The 24,298-nt window shown below is 50.3% G+C and overlaps 1 protein-coding gene across 1 annotated transcript; it reads right to left on the bottom strand.

Moving 5' to 3' along the window:
* On the bottom strand, positions 1-23,834 carry PNOC (prepronociceptin). Its single transcript, XM_037042732.1, has 4 exons — positions 23,793-23,834; positions 11,374-11,523; positions 3,200-3,648; positions 1-426 (listed from the first exon to the last, which is right to left on the bottom strand). Exons 2-3 carry the CDS (start codon positions 11,497-11,499, stop codon positions 3,247-3,249), a joined length of 528 nt encoding a protein of 175 aa, XP_036898627.1. The 5' UTR covers positions 11,500-11,523; positions 23,793-23,834; the 3' UTR covers positions 1-426; positions 3,200-3,246.
* Positions 23,835-24,298: the final 464 nt, after the last annotated feature.

Below are 24,298 nucleotides of genomic sequence, written 5' to 3' on the forward strand. Positions count from 1 at the left end.
GTTGCTAATCATTTGCTCAGTAGAAGTTTAATGGAGAAATATCTGTTTAAAACAATCAGTCAAAAAGAACAGCTCTTTTACAAACAAGTTATGGCAGTGACAAGTCAAAACCCCAGGCGTGATGTCCTGTTCCCTCGACCCACCCCTGGAAGGGGGAAGAGGTGGGTGAGAAGGAAAGATGGGGCCATGCCAATGTTCACTGGAGGAATTACAAAAATACACTCTGATGTAGCAACTGGGTCATCATGAAACATGCCATGGGAGGGGGCAGGGGGAGGGAAGACAACCAGACAGGGAGGTTCTGCACCCTGGGGGCGGAGCCCTGGGGGCAAAGCCTGGCTCAGTGCCGGGGGAAGGAAGGGATCCGGATGCCCAGCCGGCAGGTCTGGGGCTGGAGACATGCTGTTTTGGGGATCACCCGGACACCTGGGGAGACAGAAATGGTTATAATGGCAAACCAGATATTTTCACGGACCCTTTGACCCTATTTGTCCTCATGACTGGGCGATGGAAAGGAGGCAAAGAAAAGCTACCTACAGCAGAGCCAAGCCCTAAAACAGCAAGCGGGGGTCCCTAACTCCCTCTACACACCATCTGTTTGTGTGCGTGTGTGTGTGTGTAAATTACCTGTATCATATATACAGACCTACTATGCGGCAGACTGCTGTACCCCAATACAGTCCACTGGCATGACCGTCAGACCACAGGGGAGGCCTGTGCGTGGGCACTCGGAAGGCACAGGGTAGATGCTCCGCCAGGAAGCAGCTTTTATCCGTGGGACTGTTTCGAACCCATGTGTAGTAATTTCTTTCTTGAGGCTAAATTATATTCTCATTTATGGTTCTCTTAACTATATCCTCGTATATGGTGCGCTTTAAGCCTGATTTCACTAATTGCTCACCATGAACGAACATGCTCACTTCCCACTGACTAAAAGGGCCAAGTCCTGGGGCAGCAAAGAGGAGCCAGTGTAGGGCCAGGGACAGAGAGGGCTGGTACCCACGTGGGTTGTGTCTTCCGCACCTTCCTGTCTAGGACTGGTCCTGCACCCCAGCGTCCCTCCTTCCTCACACGTCATCGCACTCTCTCATCGGGGCCTTCGGGCCCTTTCCTGGGGTAGACAGCCCAGTTTGCTCCAGCCTTGTCATACAGATTGACACTGGCCACTGGAGTCCCCACGATGGAGACATCCCAAGTGTGTGTAGGTCTAGTTGGGGTGTAAGTGGAGAAAGGCAAGGTTTCAGCTGCCTGGTATGGGCTCATAAATACATGTTGATCTTGCAACCCAGCAGCCATGAGTGTGGGGGAGAAGAAATAGAGATGGTTGCAGAAGGGGGAAGAGAGCAATTGGCAAACCCAGATGCGCTGGCCAAGGTTTCCAGTGTTTCATCAGCAGGTTTACCTCCTGAGCAGAGCGGCGGACGGATGCTCATTACCAGTTATGTCTCAGCGCCTCGCCTTTGGAGGCTTAACAGGAAATGAGAAAAACCAATTGCCTGATTAGGGGCTCGAACAGTTTTTTTTTTTTTAAATAATAAATTGATTCCTGCTAACATGACTGATTTTAAACTGTCCGTAGGTAAAGAAATGGTTGTACTTCAGAATGGGAAACAAGCTTTAGTGTCCCTTAAGAGCCGCTTTACAGAAGAATGTCTTTAAGATTTGAAAGAATTCAATCCATGCTACTTCTGAAAGATTTACTGTTACGTACTGTGCAGATGTGGCTTGGGAAGAAAGAGAATGCTTGTGAAGGACCCAAGAGTATGACTTCAGAAACAGTGCAGGTTAACTTAGGGCCTTCAGAGATTAGTTATTCTGCTAAAGTAAACACAGCAGCCTTCTCCCAGCCGGAGGCGCCTGTCCATATATGGCAGTGGGCCTCTGGCAAGCAAACCTGTGCGGGCTGCCTCCCTGCAGAAGTGCAAGTGCCTGTGATTAACACAAGCACGGATACCCTTGGAAGGAAGATCAGTAACGATCTGGCTGCCTTTAACACATTCGCTGCAAGACAAAGCAGCGTGTGCAGGCCTCCTCTTCTCTGCCCCTGAGTCAGGGAACAGCCCCACTTGGGTAATGTTTTGGAAATGGTTTTGACCAACTGATTGGTTCTTTCTGGTAGGGCAGGTTTCTAGATGGTTTAAGAAGAGGTGTGAGAGTCTATACAGGTAGACTTATGCCCATGTATGAATTAAGGCACAGAAGCTTGATGGATTTTCTTAGGTTTTCAGAAAGTTCCACTGTGCTAGTTAGTTCTCTGTGCTACCAGCGTTATGCATGGGCTGAAGAAAGTTGGGTTTGTAATGACTGGGCAATAAATTAGGGTCTTTGATTTTTTTTGCCTGATATATAAATACTACAAGAACATGTATAAGCATGGCTATGGGGGTAAGAATGGACCAGAAGGGAGAAAGGAATAAGGGCAATCACACAAACAAACAGAAACAAACCAAAAATGGCCCAGGAAAGAAGCAAAAAGTGAGGAAAGATGATGATCCCTTAGTCCCTATTCTGAGAGCTGCTGGGTCGGTTGGGCCAAATTCTCAAAGCTCAGTGGTGAGGCTGTTGACCACAAGGACTCCGGCCATGGGGCCAGGTGGTGGGATGAGCACATGACAAGTGGAAGAAGGAAGAACAGGGAGTATAGCTCCTTGACGGGGGGAGAGTGGGAGAGTTTCATGGTTTCTATGGAATCCAGTCACCTTGAGATACAGTGGGGGAGACCTGGGGGCTAGCGAAGCTGTTTTTGCAGGTGAAACAGCAATATCACAGCCACAGAAATCAGACTGTTTGCTAATGGCTAAGAGTAGGTCCAGCTATGGGGTCTTAGAGATAAAGTCTCAGAAGGAAGGTGAGCTGAATAGTTGTCATGGCAACTGAATGGAGGATTGGTCCACTTAACTGTCCCCATAGTAACTAAACTCTAGGAGAGCTATAGAGGAATTAGTTATCTTAACCTACTACTGTTATCCCCATGGTAACCAGTCTCTAAATGGCAGTAGTAAGCCTTAAGGAGCAATTCTAAAAAATACTTTGCTCCCTAGAAAAAGGGTGGGCCAGAGGCAGGGGAATGAATTTACTTCCCTCCTAGGCCTCCCAGAAGCCAAATGACTTAAGGGAGGGGGGGTTGTCTGTGGGCTAATGTGCTAAGACAGATGCATGAGGTTTCTTTTTGCCCCCAGCTCATTCCTGCCCAACTCACTCATGGGTTGAAGTGGACGGTGCAGCTGGGAGGGGCTCCCCTTCCGGCTACACATTACCATTCTGGTGCAGGGTGCGCCGGCGCTGGCTGGACTGCATGCTCAGGACCAGGTACTGCCTCATAAACTCACTGAACCGCTTCTGGTTGGCCAGCTTCCGGGCCGACTTCCGGGCCCCAGTGAAGCCCCCAAACCTCTTCTGCAGCTGCTTCTGCTCCTGCTCTCCAGCCTCATCCACACCTGGCTCTGTCTCTTTCTGCTCTTGGAAGAGGCTCCTGACACGGGGCATTCGCTTCAGATGCATCTCGGAGGCTCTTGGCTGGTAAAGAGCAGCTGCCAAGTGCTCTGGGTCCACAGGGCTGAGCTGCGAGGAGCCCCTGGCCGTGACCTTGCTGCACGGGGTCCAGAGTGGGCTGGACAAGGCCTTCCCTTCACACTCAAGAATGCACACCTGTAAAGGCAGAGGTGGGAGGAAGGAAGAAAGACCAGGTGGACATCTATTCCTCCAAGGCAACGAGGAGAAAAAGTCCCTCTGTACCAAAGCAAGTACTGCTGAAGCATCTCTTTGTTAGGTACTGTGCAGCAGTTTTACCTGTAGGTCTTTAGGTTCACGGAATTTCAAAGTTGGAAAGAAAGAGAAAACTATCTGGCCCAGCTCCATCATTTCACAGGTGAAAAAACCGGGGTCTCAGAGATGTGAGCTTACCTGATCCCAGACACAGCAAGTTAATGAAGAATGTACACACTAAAACTGTATCCCGTTATAGACTTAGCTTTCTAGAGCCCAACACAGCTCCTGAGGGTCACCCATAAAGAAGAATTTAATTTTGTTCTTTTATCAGGCTCAGGGGAGGTCAGATTGGCTTAAGAAAGTGGGATTGCCAAAGTATGTAGTTAAATCTGCACGGTTATTTTAAGGTCACCAGGTAAGATCAATCCTTGTACTAATTTTTTACCGCCCCCCCCCACTCTCCTCACTATCTGGGCATCGTTTATAAAAATGAAGGTCAATACACTTTGGGATGTAGGCATGTTGGGCTTTCAGGTGGGAAGAGGGATCATCTGATACAATCCAGTAGATCCACCAGGCTTCTGGAATCTTCTATTGCTGTTCTGCCTCTCCCGGTGTCTCCACTTCTCATCTGCATCAGCAGCCTAACCACAATGTTGCCCTGACTCCTATCTACTGCTTCTGGCCTTGCCCTCACGCCTCCACATTCCCGTCTCTGTGAGTCTCTGGGAAGCCTCCGCCTCCAGTTTTGCTTCTTGTTTGCTATTTCAGCTTCAGCCCAAGTTCTCCTCTCTGTGTTTCTGGCCTTAGCCAGATGAAAATCTCACTTCCCTGTGACCTTGCCTCATGGTCAGCAGGAAGCTACCGAGTCTCTCATCAAACCTTGGATCCCTTGCCTGGCTTACAGGCCTGTCCGAGCAGGTGCGGGACACCACGATGATGCCGGCTGTGCCCTGTATCCCCATCTGGGGAGCAAAAACACTCACCAGGGGCTCGCAGTGGCACAGAGGCCTCTGTGGGCAAAGTCCAATGGGTCCCACCCCTGGGTGCAAATCCAAATCATCTATAGAACTTTAAAAACCACTGACTTCAAACCCCAGTTAAATCCCTGAAGAATAGAACTGGGGCTTGAATTTATTTTTACCAAGTTCAGGTAATTCTGAAGTTCGCCAAGGTTTGGAAACCATGGATGTTATCCAAGTTCACTTGTTACAATAAGATGCAGTAGCACGTCCAAACCTACACTGTTAGATACTCTTAAAACCTGAACAAGGACACATGTCTCAAGTCCCATCCCAGCACATCTCCTGCCCAATGACCCATGTGTGCCTGAGATACTGCCAGTTGATGGAAACGAAAGAGAGAGTGAGGAGAAAGAGATAGAATGGGGGGGGGGGAATGCCTCTCTCCCTCACTGGTACGGCGTCCAGGGATCACCCTTGCCACACCTACACACCAATGAGAGGCGGTGGTGTTGGCACCTACTGATCCTCAAGCCCTGGTTTTTTATCGTGTCTTTTCCATGGGCTTTTCTCCAGAGAAGCTGGCAGAAGTAATGCGCGGTCAGTGCCAACCCAGCCGAGATATCTAGAGAAACCTCTTTCTCACCCCCCCACGTCACTGCGTGTGAGAGGAGGAGAGCAGCTTCCCTAGGCGGGGAGGGGGCTTGAGCACACAGGTGTCTGCGCACCTGAGCGTGGTGCAAGAGTGCCTGCTGGGGATCGCTCCGCTGCGGATGCCTGGCGCATCCCCCTGGAGACTTCCGCTCAGTGCGCCAAGGGTGGGGCCCTGGGACTTTACTTTTTTGCAAACGCTCCTGGTGATTCTGAGGCTGGACCTGAGGGGGGAAGCCATCAGGGGACATGAGGGCCAGAGATTCCATCAGAGGTAGGCTCACGTGGGCCTGTCCTTAGCCTGCTTCTGAAACACTTTGAAGAAAAGCAAGTAGAACCAATTCGTGACACGTTCTTCCAGATCATAATCCCCTTGGGTTATTACTTTCCAGCGTGGGTCTCAGCTGGGAGAGCTTTTGCCCCCTGCCCGCCCCAGAGGCATTTGGCCATGTCTGGAGATATTTTAGTTCCCATACAGTGGATGGGTAGTGGGGGGGGGGGGATGCTATCACAGGTGGATACAGCCCAGGGATGCAGCTAAACATCCTGTTGTGCACAGGATGCTTACAAATAAGCATCCAGCCTAAACTTTCCTCAGCAGTGAGTCTGAGAAACCGCATTCTACAGAGTCAAGGGGGAAGCAGGAAAGCGTGGGCAGCACTGGGAAAGGCAGTGGGAATGCAGAATTTCGGCACTGAAGTGGATCTCTGGGCACACCCGGCCCAGTCCTCACAGAGTGGTAGCCCCCAGGGCTTGTGGACTTGTTCTTCTACCGCCCATTTACAGAAACAGGTAGGAGTTGTCAAACGTAGGGGCTGTTAGATCTTCCGCAAGCCCCTGAGGTTTCTAAGCCCAGGTGGTAATTAGACTGTGTGTCAATCAGAGAAAAGGAAATCCTGTGATCAAAGCAGATGCATAGCACTCCCCAAGACACATCATGGTGCGAGGCGCACCGGGCACTAACAAAGTCCTCTGGACTCCCGATTTAGGAGAAGGTTTTCAGCAAATGTGAGGAACCCAAAGTCACAACAGTATGTGCAGCACCAGAGCTTAATGGGCATCGGAGCTTAATGCTGAACCGTGTGGTCCGAGGTGCCCACGAGCCTCTTTCCAGGGCTGGGTTAATGGCCTGTTAAGTGAGCCGGATGCATCTTCACAGCCCTCACTGATGATGTTGCTATATTAAGCCAGCATGTGGGTGAGCCTCTGGAAAGTCTCAGACTGATGCCAAATTGGTCTGTAACGCTGCACTTGCGGGGAAACTGAGCAAAGGGCCACGTGGAGGCCTGGGATCGCAGACGAGGGAGCGGACACACGAGCCCATCGGAAGAAGCAGCTCATTTAAGTTGTCAGGTTTCTGTCAGTAAAGGATCAAACCGCTTCTGACTGATAGGCACTTGGGGGCTACTTGCTTCAGGAGGTTCTGCGAGAACACCCAAGGGCTGACTCTGGCAGGCCAGCAGATGAACGGTGTGAAAGAAAAACACAGAAGAGGCTCCAACTACAAATCAACTACCAAGGGTTTTTTTATGTAATGAAGACAGAAAGCGCTAACAGAAGGTGGTTTCTTTTTGCTGTCAGAGTTTTAGGAGGTTTTCATTGAATTTCCCCAGGCCTCTCTTGAGAGTTGCCTTCTCCTTTGTCTTTAAAACACGCAGTTTTCCCTACTCAAGCTGGTGCGGTGAAGCACCGGTCGCTGTTAGATGAAAACCAAGGATACTGGGACGGATTTAGCACAAGAGTCATTTACTGACCAAAATTATAGCCTAAGACAAAGCCAGCCATCCTTGGACCATGGACTTGGAGTGAGAAATAAAGGAATGCCTGATGAAGCCAAAGGTGCAAAAGGTCCTGGAGTAGCTTGGGGTCATATGGTTTAGTGGAGGAGGGGCTGGGGGGTTGACCCTGGCTGAAGTATCTGAGTGCCACCCCCTCCACTATCACACAGCGGACATTCTCAAGAGTTGCCAGATTTGGAAATGAGAGGTTGCCTACATTCTAGACATTTCATGAAACTTAAAAAACAAGTAGGTGAAAAGTAAACACAAACTAGAAACCCGACAGACAGCCAGGCAGCCAGTTCCTCCGGGGGTCAGCAGGCGCTGCAAAGGGTTTGTCCCCCGCTGGAAGGCCATGACCGGCCACTTCCTAACTTGTTTCAAAGACGTAAACTAACAGTATTGTCTGGGCCCCAGAGATTAAGATGCTGTGGATACATGGAAACACGCTCCAAATTCCCCACTGGTGTCAAAACTCACAGCATCCGCACTGCATGCACCCGTGAGGAGACCGAAAGTCTTATGGTTTTACGATTTCCAACATGCTGTGCCATACCCTGGGCTACAGGTGGGGCCCCCAGAACCATCTGCAAAGAAAGCTCAGCCTTCCGGTTACAGACAGACAGACAACTGTCAGAGCACCAGGGAGGGAAGGGCCGGCTCTCCACCAGGGGCTGGTGGAGAATCAGCAGAGTGTTCTCATAAGAGGTGAAACAATCAAAGTTTTTTTAAAAATCCTCACTGAGGATATATCCATCGACTTTAGATTGGGAAGAAGGGAGAGAAAGAGAAACATGGATGTAAGAAACATCCATCAGTTGCCTCCTTCATGCGCCCCAATCAGGGGTTGAACCCACAACCTAGGTGTGTGTCCTGACCTGGAATTGAACCCCAAACCTCGGTCATGGGTCGAAGCTCCAACCAGCTGACCCACCTGGCCAGGGCTTAATCAGTTTTGAAGTACAAGAGGAGCGAGAGGCATGTTTAAGATGGGAGGGCAATTTCCTGGAGCCGTGGGAAGGCCGGGAAAGGAAGGCGGGACTTCCGGGAAGTGTGGAAAGTGATTGGAGCGCAGCAGAGACCGGGTGTGGGGTGGACCTCTGGCAGTTTCTGTGGCCTGGGAAGAGCCAAAGGCCCGGATACAGGGATGGCGGCTCAGAGGGAGAGAGTACGTGGAGGTGAGAAGCAGGGAATCTTGGTTGTGACGTTTGGGGGTGGGGAGAGGAGCCAGAACACCAGAGGAGGCCGGAAAACAAGAGTCAGAGCAGGGGAGCGCGCCAGGCAAGCTCACCAAAGAGGACAAGGCGTGGGGACCCGCCAGTCCGCCTGCAGGTTCTGTGCTTAGGAGCTGCTGGTGGCCCTGAGAGGACAGCAAGGGTGATGCAGTGGCAAGGGGGTCAAAGTCGTCAACTTTCAGAAAAACAACAACGAAGGGAAGGAAAGAGCAGGTAGGAGAGGGGGGAAAGGAGGAGAACGCTGGCGCAGGAAATCTGTGGTGCAGAAGGAGGAAGAACAGGGCCTGGAGCGCAGAGGCGAGGCAGCTGGGGCGAGTGGAGACACTTTCCTGGGATGGTGGTAAGGAGATGGCTGGCTGCCGCCTTCTGCTACCGGGCAATCCAAGGTCATGGTGTCTAAGGGGGTGGGAAGTCACACTAGTGTTTCACAAGCAGGTGGGACGTTTGTTAGAAGGAGATCGCATCCTCTGTGAATAATTCACCTTGTGAAAAACACATTAGAGCAGAGTCGGGGTATCCTTATAGTTACGTTCCTAATGCTTTCTTCCGTTGTGAAATACACGCGACACCAAATTCTCCCTCTTAACCATTTTCCGTGCCCATCCAGTGGTAGTGCGCGCACTCAGTGTTGTGCCGTCCTCATCTCCCTCCACACCCAGGACTTTTCTATCTTCCCAGGCTGAAAGCCCCCATCCACCAACCCTCTGCTCCGCATTCCCTCCAGCCCCGGCAACCGCCTCTCTACTTTTTGTCTATGAACTTGACCACTCTAAGTAGAACCGGCAGTATGTGTCCTTCTGTCCACTCTTCACTTAGCACAATGTCTTCAACATTTGTCCTTGTCATTGCCGTGTCCTTTTTAAGGCTGAGAGATAGTCCACTGTCCGTACATGTGCATTCATTTACCCGTTTGTTATTGATGGACGCTTGGTGGAGGTTGTGAATAGTGCTACCATGGACATGGGTGGGTACATATCTTCCGAGTCCTAGTGCTTTTTTGAGTGGGAGATACAGGGTTATAGTTAAAGCTGGTGCGTCATGAATTGTGTGCAACCTTCAGGCTGGTCTACGCTGCACCCTGAGAACCTCCACAGTGTGGTGACTAGGAGATGATGGCGTCATCCTCTCCTTCACTGGTTTACATGCAAACTAGATGTCTACTCTGTTTACTAAGACCAAGGGGAAGTGTTTTTTTCCTTTTAAAAAATTATAATTTGTTGATTATGCTATTACAGTTGTTTCATTTCCCCCCCTTTATTCCCCTCTGTCTCGTACACCCCCTCCCACCCACATTCCCCCACCTTAGTTCATATCCATGGGTAGTACATATAAGTTCTTTGGCTTCTACAGTTCCTATACTATTCTTAACCTCCCCCTGTCTATTTTGTACCTACCATTTATGCTTATTCCATGTACCTTTTTCTCCATTCCCCGCTCCCCTGCCCCATTGCTAACCCTCCATGTGATCTTCTTTTCTGTGATTCTGTTCCTGTTCTAGTTGTTTACTTAGTTTATGGGGTTTTTTTAGGTTCAGTTGCTGATAGTTGTGAGTTTGTGCCATTTTACTGTTCAGAGTTTTGTTCATATTCTTTTTCTTAGATAAGTCCCTTTAACATTTCATATAATAAGGGCTTGGTGATGATGAACTCCTTGGACTTGACCTTATCTGGGGAACACTGTATCTGCCCTTCCATTCTAAGTGAAAGCTTTGTTGGATGGAGTAACCTTGGATGCAGGTCCTTGCCTTTTGTGACCCTTCACTCCCACTCATCCTTAGGTCTCCTTAGCAGTGGTGTCCAGCCCACGGGCTTCATGAGGCCCAGGATGGCTATGAATGCAGCCCAACACAAAATCGTAAATTTACCTAAAACCTTTTTTTTTTCTGCTTGTTAGTTTTTGTTAGCGTTTATGTATTTAATGTGTGGCCCAAGACAACTCTTCTTCTTCCATTGTGGGCCAGAGACACCAAAAGTTTGGACACCCCTGCCTTCGAGACTTCAGTTCCTCCAAAAGCCCCCTCTCCCCTCCACACTAGGTTGGGGTCCACTGCTCTGTGTTTCCCCAGCACCCAAGAATTACTCTCATGGAGGGATTGTGGCCTTTTCTCTCCCAATGGATGCAAACTCTACCCATCTGCTCACCTTGGGGACCCTTATCTAAATCAGAAAAACCATGGAGAGTGAATGAGAGGGCAGGATGAACTTTGAACGGGTTATCGGGGAATGCTTTCGCAATGCAGTGGCTATTACGGTTCAGAAAACAGGTTGAAAACCACTGAGCCGCGGTAGGAAGAGCTTGGTGCCTGGGCCGGCTGGGGCTGTGTCTGCTTATTGCTGGTGACTTTGCCCACCTGGAGCATTTGGTTTCTGTGTTCAGACTCTTGCCTTAAGGACAGTAGTTGTTCTTGATTGATTTTAAAGGTGGAGGAGTTTGAAACAAGGCATCTTTTCAATGGAGTTTATGTTACAGAGGAAAAAAAATAATTGAATTATTTTGGGTTTAATAGGAGAGGAATAGCTATTTAAATTGAAATAGAAGACCGTGGAGAAAGCAACTTATTTAATATAAATAAATTTAATGTTGGATTTGCATTTCAAATTCAGAATTTGAAATATAAAGAAGCATTGGAGGTGTTCACTGTGGAGTGATCGGTAACATTAAACATGAAGCACAACACGCCTGTTCAGCTGGCGGGGGTGGCTAACGCTTACACCGTGTCCACAGGGAATTAACCCCATGTTCAGCAACACGGAGGGTCACCCTGGTGGAAGGCAGCAAGGGCCAACACTGGATTCTTCCTCTGGCACATGGGGTTCAGCGCGGTTTTAGCTTTCTTTTTTTAAACTTCCCTGAATTGTCAAATTCTCTAAAATGCGAATGCACTGTTTTAATAGTCAAACAAGATGGCAGCACAGGCAGGCCTTTTCCTGAACTGGGCAAAGTGGAGAGACGACAGGGCTCGCCTCGGGCGGGCCTCAGTTTTCACTCTGGGCCTGCCCTGGAGGGGGCAGGAGGAGGAGGCGGCCCTCCTGGACCTACCTCCAGGCTGAAGCTGTCCAGAGAGGGGCGGAGCTTCTCTCTGCAGGTCAGACAGTCCTTCTGGCAGCTGCCCCACACGCTGGAGAAGAGGCTGAGCAGCAGGAGGTCACACAGCAGGGTTTTCATGGTGCAGGAGTGGCAGGCAAGATACTGGAACACAAAGGAGGGTGGGTGTCAGTTAGAATGACCATTCAGCGGGGATGGAGGTGGCTGGAGACCCTCCCGCAGGGGAAGCAGGAAAAACACTCTTCCGAGGGGGCAGGGCCTGAGGTTCACCTCCCACAGGAGGCAGGTTGTCAAGGGCACAGGTGGCCCTCTCCTGCCAGCCAGGCCTGATGTTCACACAGGGGCTGGTGTCAGGGCTGCTCCGGGGAGCGCCCTGGGGTGCCTGCCACCCAGCTGGCCCAACATGCATGAGCACTTTCAGGGGGCCACAGCTTCCCTTTGCAGCTTAGCTGCGTGCCATGTCAAGACAACCTTTCCAGGCCTCTGTTTTCATAGCTATAGAAGGGGAATATAGTCGCATGCCACATCATGGTGTTTCGGCCAGCAATGGGCCGCATATATGACCGTGGTCCTATAAGATTACGGGGGAGCTGAACGATTCCTGTCACCTAGTGATGTGGTGGCGTCACAGGGCAGCACCTCCTGTGTCTGTGGTGATGCTGGTGCAAGCAAACCTGCTGCACTGCCAGTCGTGTAAAAGTGTAGCACATACAATATGTACAGTGTATAATACTTGGTAATAAATGGCCATGTTCCTGGTTTATGTGTTTGCTATACTATGCTTTTTATCACTATTGCTTGCAGTGTGCACTCTTTCTGCTTACACAAAGAGTGTGTTGTAAAACAGCACCCTGTGCCCCCCGCACCCCTGCCCCGCAGCAGCCTCAAACACCCAGCATCTGCCACGTCTCTGACTGCATCATTTTCTCTCCTGCTTTGTTTAATCTCAGTTTTGCATGGTAACATGCTGTGTGGGCTTGTAGTCGAGAGGCAACCAGCCATCCCTCACGGCCTTGGTGTGAAGTAGGCCACCCCATCCAGGTTCGTGTAAGTGCGTTCCAGGGCAGTCACACAACCTCGAAATCACCAAAGGATGCATTTCCCACAGCTTGTCTCAGTTGTGAAGTGGGGCGTGACTGCAGTGGCACCTGCCTTGTCACAGGGCCATTGTGAAGATCAGATCCGTAAGGGGAGTTCTGTAAAGTGCTGTGCAAGAGTGAGGTGTGAAATAGGAGATTTATGAGGGACCCATGTGCTTCACCTCATCCTCCCAGCCTTCCCTGCCTCCGCCAGGAATGCCCCACATCCCAGAATGGTTTCTCCAGCTGGACACGAGCTGGCCCTCTGACCACAGGGCCAACCTGTCCGTTCACTTTGCTATTCCATGCAAAGCACAGGACCAGACGAATGGAGTTAAGAAATGAACAAAGAAACTATTCTAAAATAATAGCCCCAATGATTATTAGTTAGATCCAAAATCTATATTCTTTTTTTATAGATTCTTTTTTTCTGATTTTACTATTTTATTTTATTTTTTAAAATACATTTTATTGATTATGCCATTACAGTTGTCCCATTCCCCCTTCACTCCCCTCCACCCTGCACACCCCTCCCCCACCATCCCCCCCTTTCGTTCACGTCCGTGTGTCTCAAGTTCTTTAGATTCTATATTTCTCATACTATTCTTGCCCTTCCCCAGTCTATTTTCTACCTACCATCTATGCTACTTATTTTCTGTATCTTCTCCCCCTTTCTCCTCCTCCCACTCCCCTGTTGCTAACCTTCCATGTGATCTCCATTTCTATGGTTCTGCTCCTGATCTAGCTGTCCGCTTAGTTTGCTTTTGTTTCATGTGTGGTTGTTAATAACTGTGAGTGTAATGTCCTTTCACTGTTCCTATTTTTATCTTCTTTTCCTTAGATAAGTCTCTTTAACATTTCATATAATAAGGGCTTGGTGATGATGAACTCCTTGAATTTGATCTTATCTGAGAAGCACTTTATCTGCCCTTCCATTCTAAATGAAAGCTTTGCTGGATAGAGCAATCTTGGATGTAGGTCTTTGGATTTCATGACTTGGAATACTTCTTTCCAGCCCCTTCTTGCCTGTAAGGTGTCTTTTGAGAAATCAGCTGACAGTCTGATGGGAGCTCCTTTGTAGGTGACTGTCCCCTTATCCCTTGCTGCTTCTAGAATTCTCTCCTTCATTTGAATCTTGGTTAATGTAATTATGATGTGCCTTGGTGTGTTCCTTCTTGGGTCCAACTTCTTTGGGACTCTCTGAGCTTCCTGGATTTCCTGGAAGTCTATTTCCTTTTCCAGACTGGGGAAGTTCTCCTTTATTATTCAAGTAAGTTTTCCACTAGTGGCCATTCCTCTTTCCTTCCTGGTACTCCTATAATCCGGATGTTGGAATGTTTAAAGATGTCCTGGAGGTTCCTAAGCCTCTCCTCATTTTTTTGAATTCTTGTTTCTTCATTCTTTTCTGTTTGGTTGTTTCTTTCTCCCTTCTGGTCCACTCCCTTGATTTGAGTCCCAGTTTCCTTTCCATCACTATTGGTTTCCTGTGCATTTCCCTTCATTTCAATAAGTTTAGCCTCTATATGTTCCTCTAATTTGTGTCTAAAATCAACCAATTCTGTGAGCATCCTGATCACCAGTGTTTTTTAACTGTGCATCTGAAAGGCTGGCTATTTCTTGGTCACTTAGAATATAGGCTCTGGGGCTTTAAGCTGATCTTGAGTCATAATGTTTGGTCTGTTTGCACCTGTTATGTATGAGGGGCGGAGCCTTAGGTGTTCACCAGGGCAGGGCGACCCAGTCGCTGGGCTGTGATGCTGTAGGTGGGGGCGGGGTCAGAGAGGGAAAAAAATGGCGCTTTGCTCTGCTCTCCTCTCTCTCAGATTTCTGTCCCCTCTGCGGCTTCCCACAAGCAAACTGGGCCCTTCTGGTGCTGGTTCCTGGGTGTGTGGGCCCGTGTACTCTCCAGGACCCTGTGGATCTCTCCAACGAACTCTCTGTGGGCCTGGGAGCCTCTCCTGGCTCCTCAACCCTGAGAAAGTCTTTCCAGTTGGTGCTTTCAGGCTCTAATTCCCGTCGTCGCTGGAGCCCTAGCCTGAGTCATCTGTCTCACTGTTTGCTGTTTCACTTGGTTTATCTGCACGCGAATGTGTGACTGCAGTCAGCCAGCTGCCCTGCGCCCTCACTGGGTCCACCTGTTGATCCACCAACCGCTTCTGCCTGAGCTCCTGGGTGGGTCAGACTGAACGGTCTTTCCAGCCGACCCCACTCCGCCGCTGACTCCGCCCCTCTTACTGGTCTGGCTGAGTGGTTCGTTGTTGTCGGACTTCTGTACAGTTCAGTTTTCACTGTTTTTGCTGCATTTCTGTTTCTAAAACTTCCCTGTCCTTAAATTTAGTTGTGGGAGGGGGCACAGTGTTTCCACCTATGCCTCCATGTTGGCCGGAAGTCCCGAAATCTACATTCTTTATGTAGGACTGTCTGCAAGACGTTCAGTTTTCTCTTTTCTTCACTAAATTTATCCTGCGATGAATCCTCCTGAATCAAAAAGCTATTTCCTTAGACTGAGTCATGTCGGGCTTCTACAGAACTACCTTTACTCGGAGGATGAAATGGGAAAGGGAAAAAGGGGACTTTGTGGAACTGTTGTGAATGTTCTTGATCGACGTGTAGGTCACAAGGGCGTGTATCCTTGCCAACACTCACTGAATTTAAACTTTATTCTGTGCGTTTCACTGCACAGAAATTTTACCTTAATAAAAGGTTCAGTGTAGAAAAACAAAAATAATAACTTTTGGCCCTGGCTGGTGTAGCTCAGTGGATTGAGCGCAGGCCTGCAAACCACACGACTGTGATTCAGTTCCCAGTCAGGGCACATGCCTAGGTTGCAGGCCAGTTCCCAGCAGGGGACGCAGGAGAGGCAACCATACATTGATATTTCTCTCCATCTCTCCTTCCTTTCCCCTCTAAAGATAAATAAATAAAATTTTAAAAATAATAATTTTTGGTCCTTTCATGAGACTACACTGGGAAAACCTGTTAGACTTGCTACTCAAAGGCAGTCTGCACACCGGCAGCATTAGCATCGCCGGGGAGCTTGTTAGAAATGCAGAAGCTCAGGCCCTGCCCCAGAACCACTGAATGTGGACCTGCAGTCTTAGCGGGGTTCTTAGGTGGTTGACACTGAAGTTCTGGATGTGAAGTGGAGCAAGTCAATAGGGGGGACCCTGCAGTTGAAGTCACCCAATGGCCACGCTGGGGGACCACCCCGGGTCGTCCTGTGCATCGTCCATGCATTTCGCACCAAGAGGATGGGGCTCAAAGAGGCCCCGTCACTGTTTAAGTCCAAGAGGTGACCGTGCGAGTTGGGTTTTCAATGGTGAGTAAGTGTGCAAGAGGACAAGGAAGAGGGCCTTGGAGAGACACAGAAACCCTCCTTCCACAGGTGCAGAGGAGTCGGGCACAGCCTGAGAGGGGTCCCTGGGCCGGCTGGTGTGTGGGGCCACCTGCCCATGCCCCCTGGGGAGGCACCTGCTGGGAGAGAAGCCCTGCCACAGGGAGCAGGGTCGTGTTTGTCATCCTGAGGGGTTGGTGCTTTCCCGTAGAGGATGGACATCCCGGAATCCTGATTAATGGGCACGACTGTCTACACAAAGGAATAAATCTCAAATGAGGTTTCTTCTCTGTCCCGAGGGCGAGCATGCAACTTGAGATTGATCACCTAGGTTGTTGTGGCAACCTCCTCATTTGCCTGATGATCTGCCCTCCTACCAAACCACCGTTAAATCTGGCGACATCACTGAATGCTTAAGGTGCTTCTCTAAGTCCTGTTGCCACTTAGTGCCACTGCTGCCCCTTCTCGAGCTTCATCTCCCATTGCTCACCCTTGTACATCGTCCTCTATAGTTTCTATAGTTCTCGTGAGCCACGCTGAGTCCCCGGCTCTAAGGTACCTAACGGCTTTGTGTCTCGGTGCTTTCTCTTCCTTCTACCCAGAACGCAAGCCTCCAGCTCGTGCTTCACACACACCTCGAGAATCACCCCCTCGGGGAAGCCATGGCCCTCCCCTGCTGCTGTGGCATCGTGGGGCAGCAGCAGGGCAGGCGGAGGGAAGCGAGCCTCAGGGGCCTGTGAGACCGACAGGCACCACCAACCTGGGTCGCAGGGCTGTGAGTGGCGGTTCCCCGTCAGCTCACCCCTCTAGACGGCTGGGTTCGGATCCCAGCTCTGCAGCTCAACCTGTCGTCTGTAAAAATGGGACAATAATAGGATCTGTCTCACACGACAGCTAACAGATTAGTGTTTGTAGGCAGTCGAAACAGCACCTGGCGTGTAACAACTGCTGCGTAAAAACTTAGACATAGAGAGCCCTGCGCACAGCCTCCCCCTGAAACGCTCTCACTGCCTCTCACAGCGCACCTCCCACACCGCACTGTACGGCTGGACGTGGGTGTGTTTCCCCCACTGTCCTGGGAATTCCTGGAGGGCAAGGACCGAGTTCTGTGGTTTTCCATTTCCAGCACTCGGATAGGGCCGGGGGCTGAGGTGGTGCTCAAAAAGTTTGACAAATGGCAGTAGCCTATCTCAGATCCCTCTTCGCAAAGGTGAAGTTGGGGGTGTCTGGGAATCTGCCTCACTGGGGGCCAGGGTGCTCAGCACCCAGGGGCCACTTCAGTGCCTGTGTCATGGACAATGTCTATTCACTCAGTCTGAGGGGTGGCACCTAGTTTTGTTCCAGAGCAAGGCCACGTGCCACCCTGAGGGGGGAGCCCAAGCATGGTTCAGTAGGAGACTGGTTACAAACGGCAGCCAGGCATGGCTGGGACGTGTTATGTGCTGAGTTTGTACAGGGTATACAGGCGTAGGTCGGCAAGCTATGGGAGCCCATCACCACATACAGGTTCTTTTGAAGAGAAAACGTGCTTTGCGTTCTAAACAGCCATCATATAAGCAAATGTCTTAAACTTAGGACTTCTTGAATATATCTTTGTTTAATTTGAGAATTGCCTTTACATTTTGTATACTACTAAATTTCAGTAATTTTAGTCAGGAGATATTTTTGTGGAATTTGTCCAGAATGGCATGACTGTGCTTGCTATGGCCACAAGATGGCAGCACCTGTATGTCCTAGAAGAAAGGGAGGCTGGGGAAGAGGGCCTGCTTCCTTCCTTAATACAAAATTGCAAGACGTGATGTCTGCAGAGGCTGAGCTGATAAGTTGGGACAGATGTTAATAAAATGCTCTCCAGCTGAGTTATTTCATGAACTGCATTAACTGTGGCAACTCACACGTCCAGGAAATGTTGATGGATTGGCTGACATCTGTTATCTTAGATTCTGGGAAAATGGGTTTTTAGGGTGAGGCGCAGAAAGAAGATGAGCTCCTGGAACACAAAGCGTGTGTTCCACCTGGTGGCCTTCCTGCAGGTAAAAGGCAGGCCTTCTGTGGTTGGGCACTTGGATGACTTTGTTAAACCTGCTCAGCATCAGCCTGGCCCTCCCTGCTGGTCCCCCTCTCTCTGTCTCTGACCTCCCTGTCCCCCTCTGTGTCCCACCCCTTACTTTTAACAAGTGACTCTACCTGTTACTAAAAAATCGTCCCTCCTCAATGCTATTTATTCTGTTCTGAAATTCAAAGAATCCTTAAAATGGGAATGACCAGTCCTATTTCATGGGTCATTTGCGATTTTTAAATGAGATTGATATAAGTGAAAGCTCAAAATATAGGTAATTCCCCTAAGAAAAGGGGCAATGTTTTGTGTTTTTGGTGCTTCTCAACACCTAGAACGAGGTGTTCTAGGTGAAGTTAGGTTTTGAACTTTATTAAAAGCTCAGTAGACGCGCTTAATCCTTAAGGAGGCTGGACAGCATGTGTGTGCTCTTCTGTGGCTCTGTCTAGACATTAATGCCAATTACACGAAGGCAAATAATTAGTTAACTCGTGAGTCATATTTATGATGAATCTTCACATTTTGTAGCTGTGACTTTGGGTGAGTCATTTCCCCGCTGAGCGCTTCAGTCTGCTCAACTACAGAGCGAGGGTGACAATGGGCTTTATTCGTGTTGCTTTGATTGTGCAATCATAGCCAGTAGGAAAGTTTACCCCGGTCCATCTGAATTTTACGTGGCTTGTGTTGCATTTGGTGAACGAAGCTCAGCCAGCAGTCCCGCATGGTGACACCATGACACTGAGAGATCTGGACACCTCGTATTGAATGAAGAAATGTCTCACTACCTTCTAGTTTGGTAATGACATCTCACAAATTCAATTGTGCTTCACTGCTTACAAAGATAAAACACCACTGTGTTAGATGTAATCTATTCACACGCAATCTTGCTTCCAAGGACAATATAATCACTTGCGTATCTGTTTGGAAAATTACGTACGAAACTTTAGCCAAAGATAAAAGTTAATTATGTTTTGTCTTACAACCCATGAGAAACGCTGTGATTTTGGTGCTTTTGGATGAAGAAGGAAGGTGGGCAAGTCTCCCACCAGAGGCAGGCAGGCACCCGTGCTCCTCCTCAGCCAACGTGTATGCATTGTTTTTTACAAGTTACAGAAGATGTTTACATTCACACACAGCCCTATAATATTCTAGGGTGAACATTATCCCCTTTCTGAGTTGAGCATACGTTCACAGAGGCCAAGCAACTTGCCCAAGAGCATCCAGCTCACCACCAGTAGAGCCAGGACATGAACTCAGGGGTTTTGACACCAAATGGTGTGTCCCAGGAAACCACGGGCTCCACATACTGGCTCTGCTTTGGGAAGGTTGGCAAATTCTGGTGGAATCTTGTTGGGATGGTCTCTGTTCATGTTTAATAGTAATCACACTACTATTACATTCAGAATACTATGTGCCAGACACTCTGACAATTGCTTTATAAGCATCCTTCCTCCGAGGTAAGGGCGCTTGTCCCACCGTGCATGTGAGAAGACGTGATGAGGGGACGGATGTGGAGTGGAGGGGTTGAGGCTCAGACCGTCTGGTTCCCAAGCTCATGCTGTCCCCAGACCTCCCCACTGGGACAGACCCTCCGTAGCCGTCTGTCTGCTTTGAGTAGCTGAATTCATTCTGAGGACCTCCTTTTCTCCCGAACTCAGCCCCCCCCCCCTTATTGTGGGCTCTGCCAGGGTCACGGTGGGATTTTTCACTGCCCTCCAGCACAGGGGTTTGTCTCCCACACGCCCCACTTCTTCGATCTGTTGTCGTCAGATGCCCACAATTGGCTGTGCTCCAGCTCCCGCCAGGCAAAGCCCCTTCAGTTTCTTCCCTCTAATACACTCACACTGGAAAAGGTCCCCCTTCTGCTCCAAGATCCCACTTGGGAAGAGGGGGTGAGCCAAGAGGAGGTGGAGGGCAAAGCCGGTCCCCTGCCCTATGCAGACCAAGTAGCCCAGGGCTGGGGAGCAGGGAGTGGGCAGGGGCCCTGTGTGTGGAAACCAGAGTCCTGGGTTCCAGCTCCAGCTCTGTGGATGTCCATGGGATCCTGAGCAAGGCCCTCTTATTGGGCTTCCGTTTCCCTTCTCCAAAAAGAGGCGGTTGGATTAGACAGTTAATATTTTTTTATTTTCTAAGTGGCCAGATATTTGTGCTCTCCCAGTGAGGGAAGCAGAAGGAAGGAGGGCCAAGGAGAGAAGCAAAGGGCTTGGAGGACTATGAGTTTCTGGGCATCACAGAACTGAGGTTGTGGTGACAGCCCACCCCGGGGCCCAGGAGAGGGTCTGGAGGGGCCCACAGACACGTTTTCTGCATTGGGAAGGTGTCACTCTTGTGTTGGCTGGGTGGCTCAGTTGGTTGGAGCATCATCCCGCGCACCAAAGGATGCGGGTTCGATTCCTGATCAGGGCACTTTCCTAGGTTGCAAGTTTGCTACCCTGATCGGTTGGGGTGCCTACAGGACGCAACAGATCAATGTTTCTCTTTCTCTCTCTCTAAAAATCAATAAGCATAGCCCCAGGTGAGGGTTAAAAAATACTTTTAAATCTTAATGACAGGGGAAGTATTATAAACAAAATGAAGAAAAAGTATCACTCTTTAATTTTCCTGACTCTGGCCCACTGTTCTACAACATACTATCAAAATAATGAAGGTAAAATTTTAAATCATTTATTTATTTTTATACTGAAATTGCTCAATGTTCTTTTCCAATCGATTAGAATATACACATAAGCAAAAGAGCAATGGACCTATACCCAAAAAATCTTCAAACTGCTTTAGATTTATCTCACTAGCAATCCGTTTTTGAGCATACGTTCCCAATTTACTTATTTATGTACATTATAAAACCCACCGAGGTGCAAATTTAAAAAAGGTAATGTAAAAAACACAGTCTCCACATCTTGAAGCCCAGTGGACTGAAGACACAGGCTGTGCGATCTGAGAAAGCTGAGGATAGTCGAACAGGTCTCTTTTCTGGGCACTGGGAGCTCCCATCAGAAATGCCACACACATTTCCTGGCTGGTCGAACGGGGAGCGGGGCTGAGGGAAGAGCACAGGACTGTGTGAGAAGAGGACGGCTGGCTCTGAGCCATGGTGGGGAGGCAGTGGTGGCCCTGCCGTGGCCCGGCCAGGCGGCGACTCCCTGAGACGGGAGACTCATCCTGGGAGGCGAACCCCCCCCAACCTGCCCAGCCAGCCCTGCGGAGCTGCCTGACCGTGTCGCTGCAGTGCTGAGGCAGCTGCCCGGGTCTGAAACACCACAGGCTCACCGAAAGTCGAGACACGTCGTGATCACAGCCTGTCTAGGGAGATGCCCAGAAAATGGGCTTGGCCTCCAAACTGGTACGCCCCACATCTCACAGCTAGTTTTTGTTTAAAAGGAAACCTTCGTGTTAAATCAAGGAGCACCTCTAGGCATTTAAATGGCAGTGTTTAGAAAATCCAGCTTGCCCAGCAATTCAAGCCGCTGCGACATCTGTCATAACAATTCCTGGTTTGGGAGAGGGGCCCGTCCCCTCCCTAGGACAACTGGTGAGCGAGTAGCTCCACCCAGACTCAGAACGGGTGGATTTCAAAGCTTGTGTCTCCGGCTTTGGTGGCTGTGGGGCGGGGGGCTGATGTCCACTGATCCATGTTGATCGAAGTGCAGAACACTTCCCCTAAATCTCGCATCCCTACCCTGTGTTTGTGTCTGCATGTGTCTTCGCATGAAAGAAGCATGTAGACTAGTTTAAATCACTGCCTGGCACATAACAGTTTCCATCTATGTAGTTAATTTGCCCGTGTTTTGTGCCTTTGTTCCGGCTGCCGCCTTTCTCTCCGAATCCCTGGACCTGTTCACACCCTTCCTTGCCTCACTCGAATCCCCCGCAGTCGCCAGGGCAAATGCCCTTCACCTGGAATCTCTCCAGCACTTGCTGGCTGGACCATACCATTTAGGACTTAGTTACAGACCGCCTGGCATTGTCCTCTGATCCGCTCGCTGGGCTCGTGTTGCTCTCCCTGAACCCGGGAGTTTGCAAGCACCCCGGGCCCAAAGCAGGCGATGTGCTGGACTCGGGGAGGCTGGGTTCAGTCCTCTGCCTACCACATCCCCAACGAATTATTTAACCTCTCAGCTTCAGTTTTCAACTGCAACACGGAGATAATGACGCCACCTCACAGGGCTGTTGCCAGGGATAATGGGTGTGGAAGCGTTGTCTAAGATGTAAATTACGGTACAAACGTAAAGGGCTGTTATTACCACCTCTGCTGAATCCAGCCGAGCCCGGCGCACCTCCCCGGCCTGGTGGAGGGGAGAAGATAAATGCCTGATTGATTGACTACAGAATGGCTTTGTGACAGCTCCTGGTACAGGCTCCAGAGAGCAGGGGTTTGAGCCTAATCTTGCAATTACTCCCTTCATTGCCGATGCAAAATCCCCTGCGTTCTCTAGAGACTGAAGTACCCTCGCCTTGGCTGATACGCCGGGGCTGCTGCCCCCGGGGAAAACAGAACGGCCTCCCCCAAAGGACCTCGGGCTTCACCCAGGGCCCTCGACGGGCAGGGCAGCATGTGGGACACTGGAAGCTGCTCTTATGAAGGGGGTGGTTGGGGACAGGTATTCTGGGGACCCTACCCTGCAGAAGACTCAGCGAGTAAGCAGGCTCACTAATCCTTTCTGTTAAAGGCACCGCAGCATCCGTGGAAGCGCATAGACTGTTTCCCTGCCACACTTTATAAATGTGGGGAAGGAGTGTGCCTGCAGCCGCCAGCCACAGGCAGCGAGAGGGAGCAGCGGTTTCTTCGGGGGGTTGATAGGGAGACAGGCATTTACTTTCCCTTCTTTGTTGAAAACTCCGGCTTAGGCTCGCCGCGAATGCCATGCACCACTCATCTTCTGTTATTCTCCTGAACAATGTTCCTGGTCATAATTGGGGCAATTATGGACTGCTTGAGGAAGCGAAACACAGATGTTTAAACCCAGGATCAGGGTATTCAAGTCCAAAGCAGCTTACTTTAAATAGTCTGTTTCCCAAATCATCCTGCCTTACTTGAAATTCCCCCAGAACTTGTCCACGTTCAGAGTGAGGTGGGGGAGGAGAGGATGGGTAAGGGAGGGAGGGGAAGCCAGGCGCACAGGCAGAGAGACGCACAAAGAGAGAAGGAGAAAGAAAAGGAGGCAGGGAGAGAGCAAGAGAGAGTTTGGCTGACTTCTGCACGTTGCACAGGACCCCCGGTCTCTCCCGGCAGGGACCTCTGGGTGGGAGGGATGGGCAGGCGGAGAAAGACGCAGAGAGAGGAGATATTCAAAAAATGACTCAGGGTCTGGGAGACCAAGGTCATCCCTGCAGAAATCGATGTGGAATTCACACACAGCAACCGCAGTCAGCCAAGTATGACTGGTCCAGCGCAGCGCCCCAGGTCCGACTTCCCCACCTCATCACTAACAATTGCTATTCAGAGCATGTGCGAGAAGGGTTCCTTTAGGACCGAAAACTCAAATCCGAATCAACCAGCCTGAACACACCAGGAGGGAAGGAAAGAAAGGGAGCCAGTCAGCTGCACAGAGAAGTCACGCACAAGGGTGCCTGGGGGCCTTCCCAGGGCCACCCTGCAGGGCAACCCCGAGCCCTGAGCTGCCCCTTCCGCAGCCCGGTGCCCACAGCCACCTTCCTCATCAGATGGGAACACCAAGCAGGGGCCACATCTGGGAAATTAAAACTTTTCCTCGTGTCCGAGTTAGGCTCGCTCTTTCTTCTGTATCTGTCTCCAGGACAAAAAGCCTAAGCTTCCCTCCACCCTCTGTCCGAGCACTGAAAATAAAACGAACCAAGAAATGATCTCTCAGGACCGCAGCATTGGCACTGGACAAAGGAGAGGCTGAGGAGGGAGCCCCTGCTGCCCTGCTCCCCCTCAGGCCCCCTGGCACTTTGTCTCGGGCTGGGGTTCGCAGGCATTGCCTACCTGAGAGCTGTCAGCAGCGTGGCTCCCTCGGATGTGAGGCTCGGTTCCGCCGTCTCAACCGCACCAGCATATATATCCTCCCCTGCACGTACAGCCCTCCCCTTCCCTGCCCACCTCGATGACACATACACACGCTGACCCCCTTGAGCAAGTGCACAGCAGGACCTACAATCCTTCCCGGCTGTTCCCCGCCCCCCTGGCTCTGTGCTCAGACCTGTGACTCCCCAGCCTCCCCATCAGCCCGTGCATGCTCGAGCCTGCTGTACCTGGCCTCGGCTCAGCCAGCATCCCACAGCTGCTTCCCCTCGCTTCCAAAGGCACTGCCAGGACTGACAGCCTCTTCTGGTAAGTCGGTCGGAAAAAAAAGCCTCCTGGTGACAGTGACGAGTCAGACCCCAGTCCTCGGGTCTCCTTGAGCAGCCTTTCTGAGGAGTGGAGACGAGGGATGGGGCAGAAGGAGGGGAGGCTCGTGCTGAAAGCTCCCACCAGCTGGGAGAAGCCCAGGG

The sequence above is a fragment of the Sturnira hondurensis genome, unplaced genomic scaffold (assembly GCF_014824575.4).
Source record: "Sturnira hondurensis isolate 20B ecotype Veracruz unplaced genomic scaffold, ASM1482457v3 Scaffold0003693, whole genome shotgun sequence".
NCBI classification, from domain to species: Eukaryota; Metazoa; Chordata; class Mammalia; order Chiroptera; family Phyllostomidae; genus Sturnira; species Sturnira hondurensis.

Bases quoted from the DNA above. Each gene is read 5' to 3' on its own strand.
- PNOC (XM_037042732.1), bottom strand. From the start codon at position 11,499: ATGAAAACCCTGCTGTGTGACCTCCTGCTGCTCAGCCTCTTCTCCAGC. The intron at 3,649-11,373 runs GTAGGTCCAGGA...CTGCCTTTACAG, and splicing joins TGGACAGCTTCAGCCTGGAG to GTGTGCATTCTTGAGTGTGA.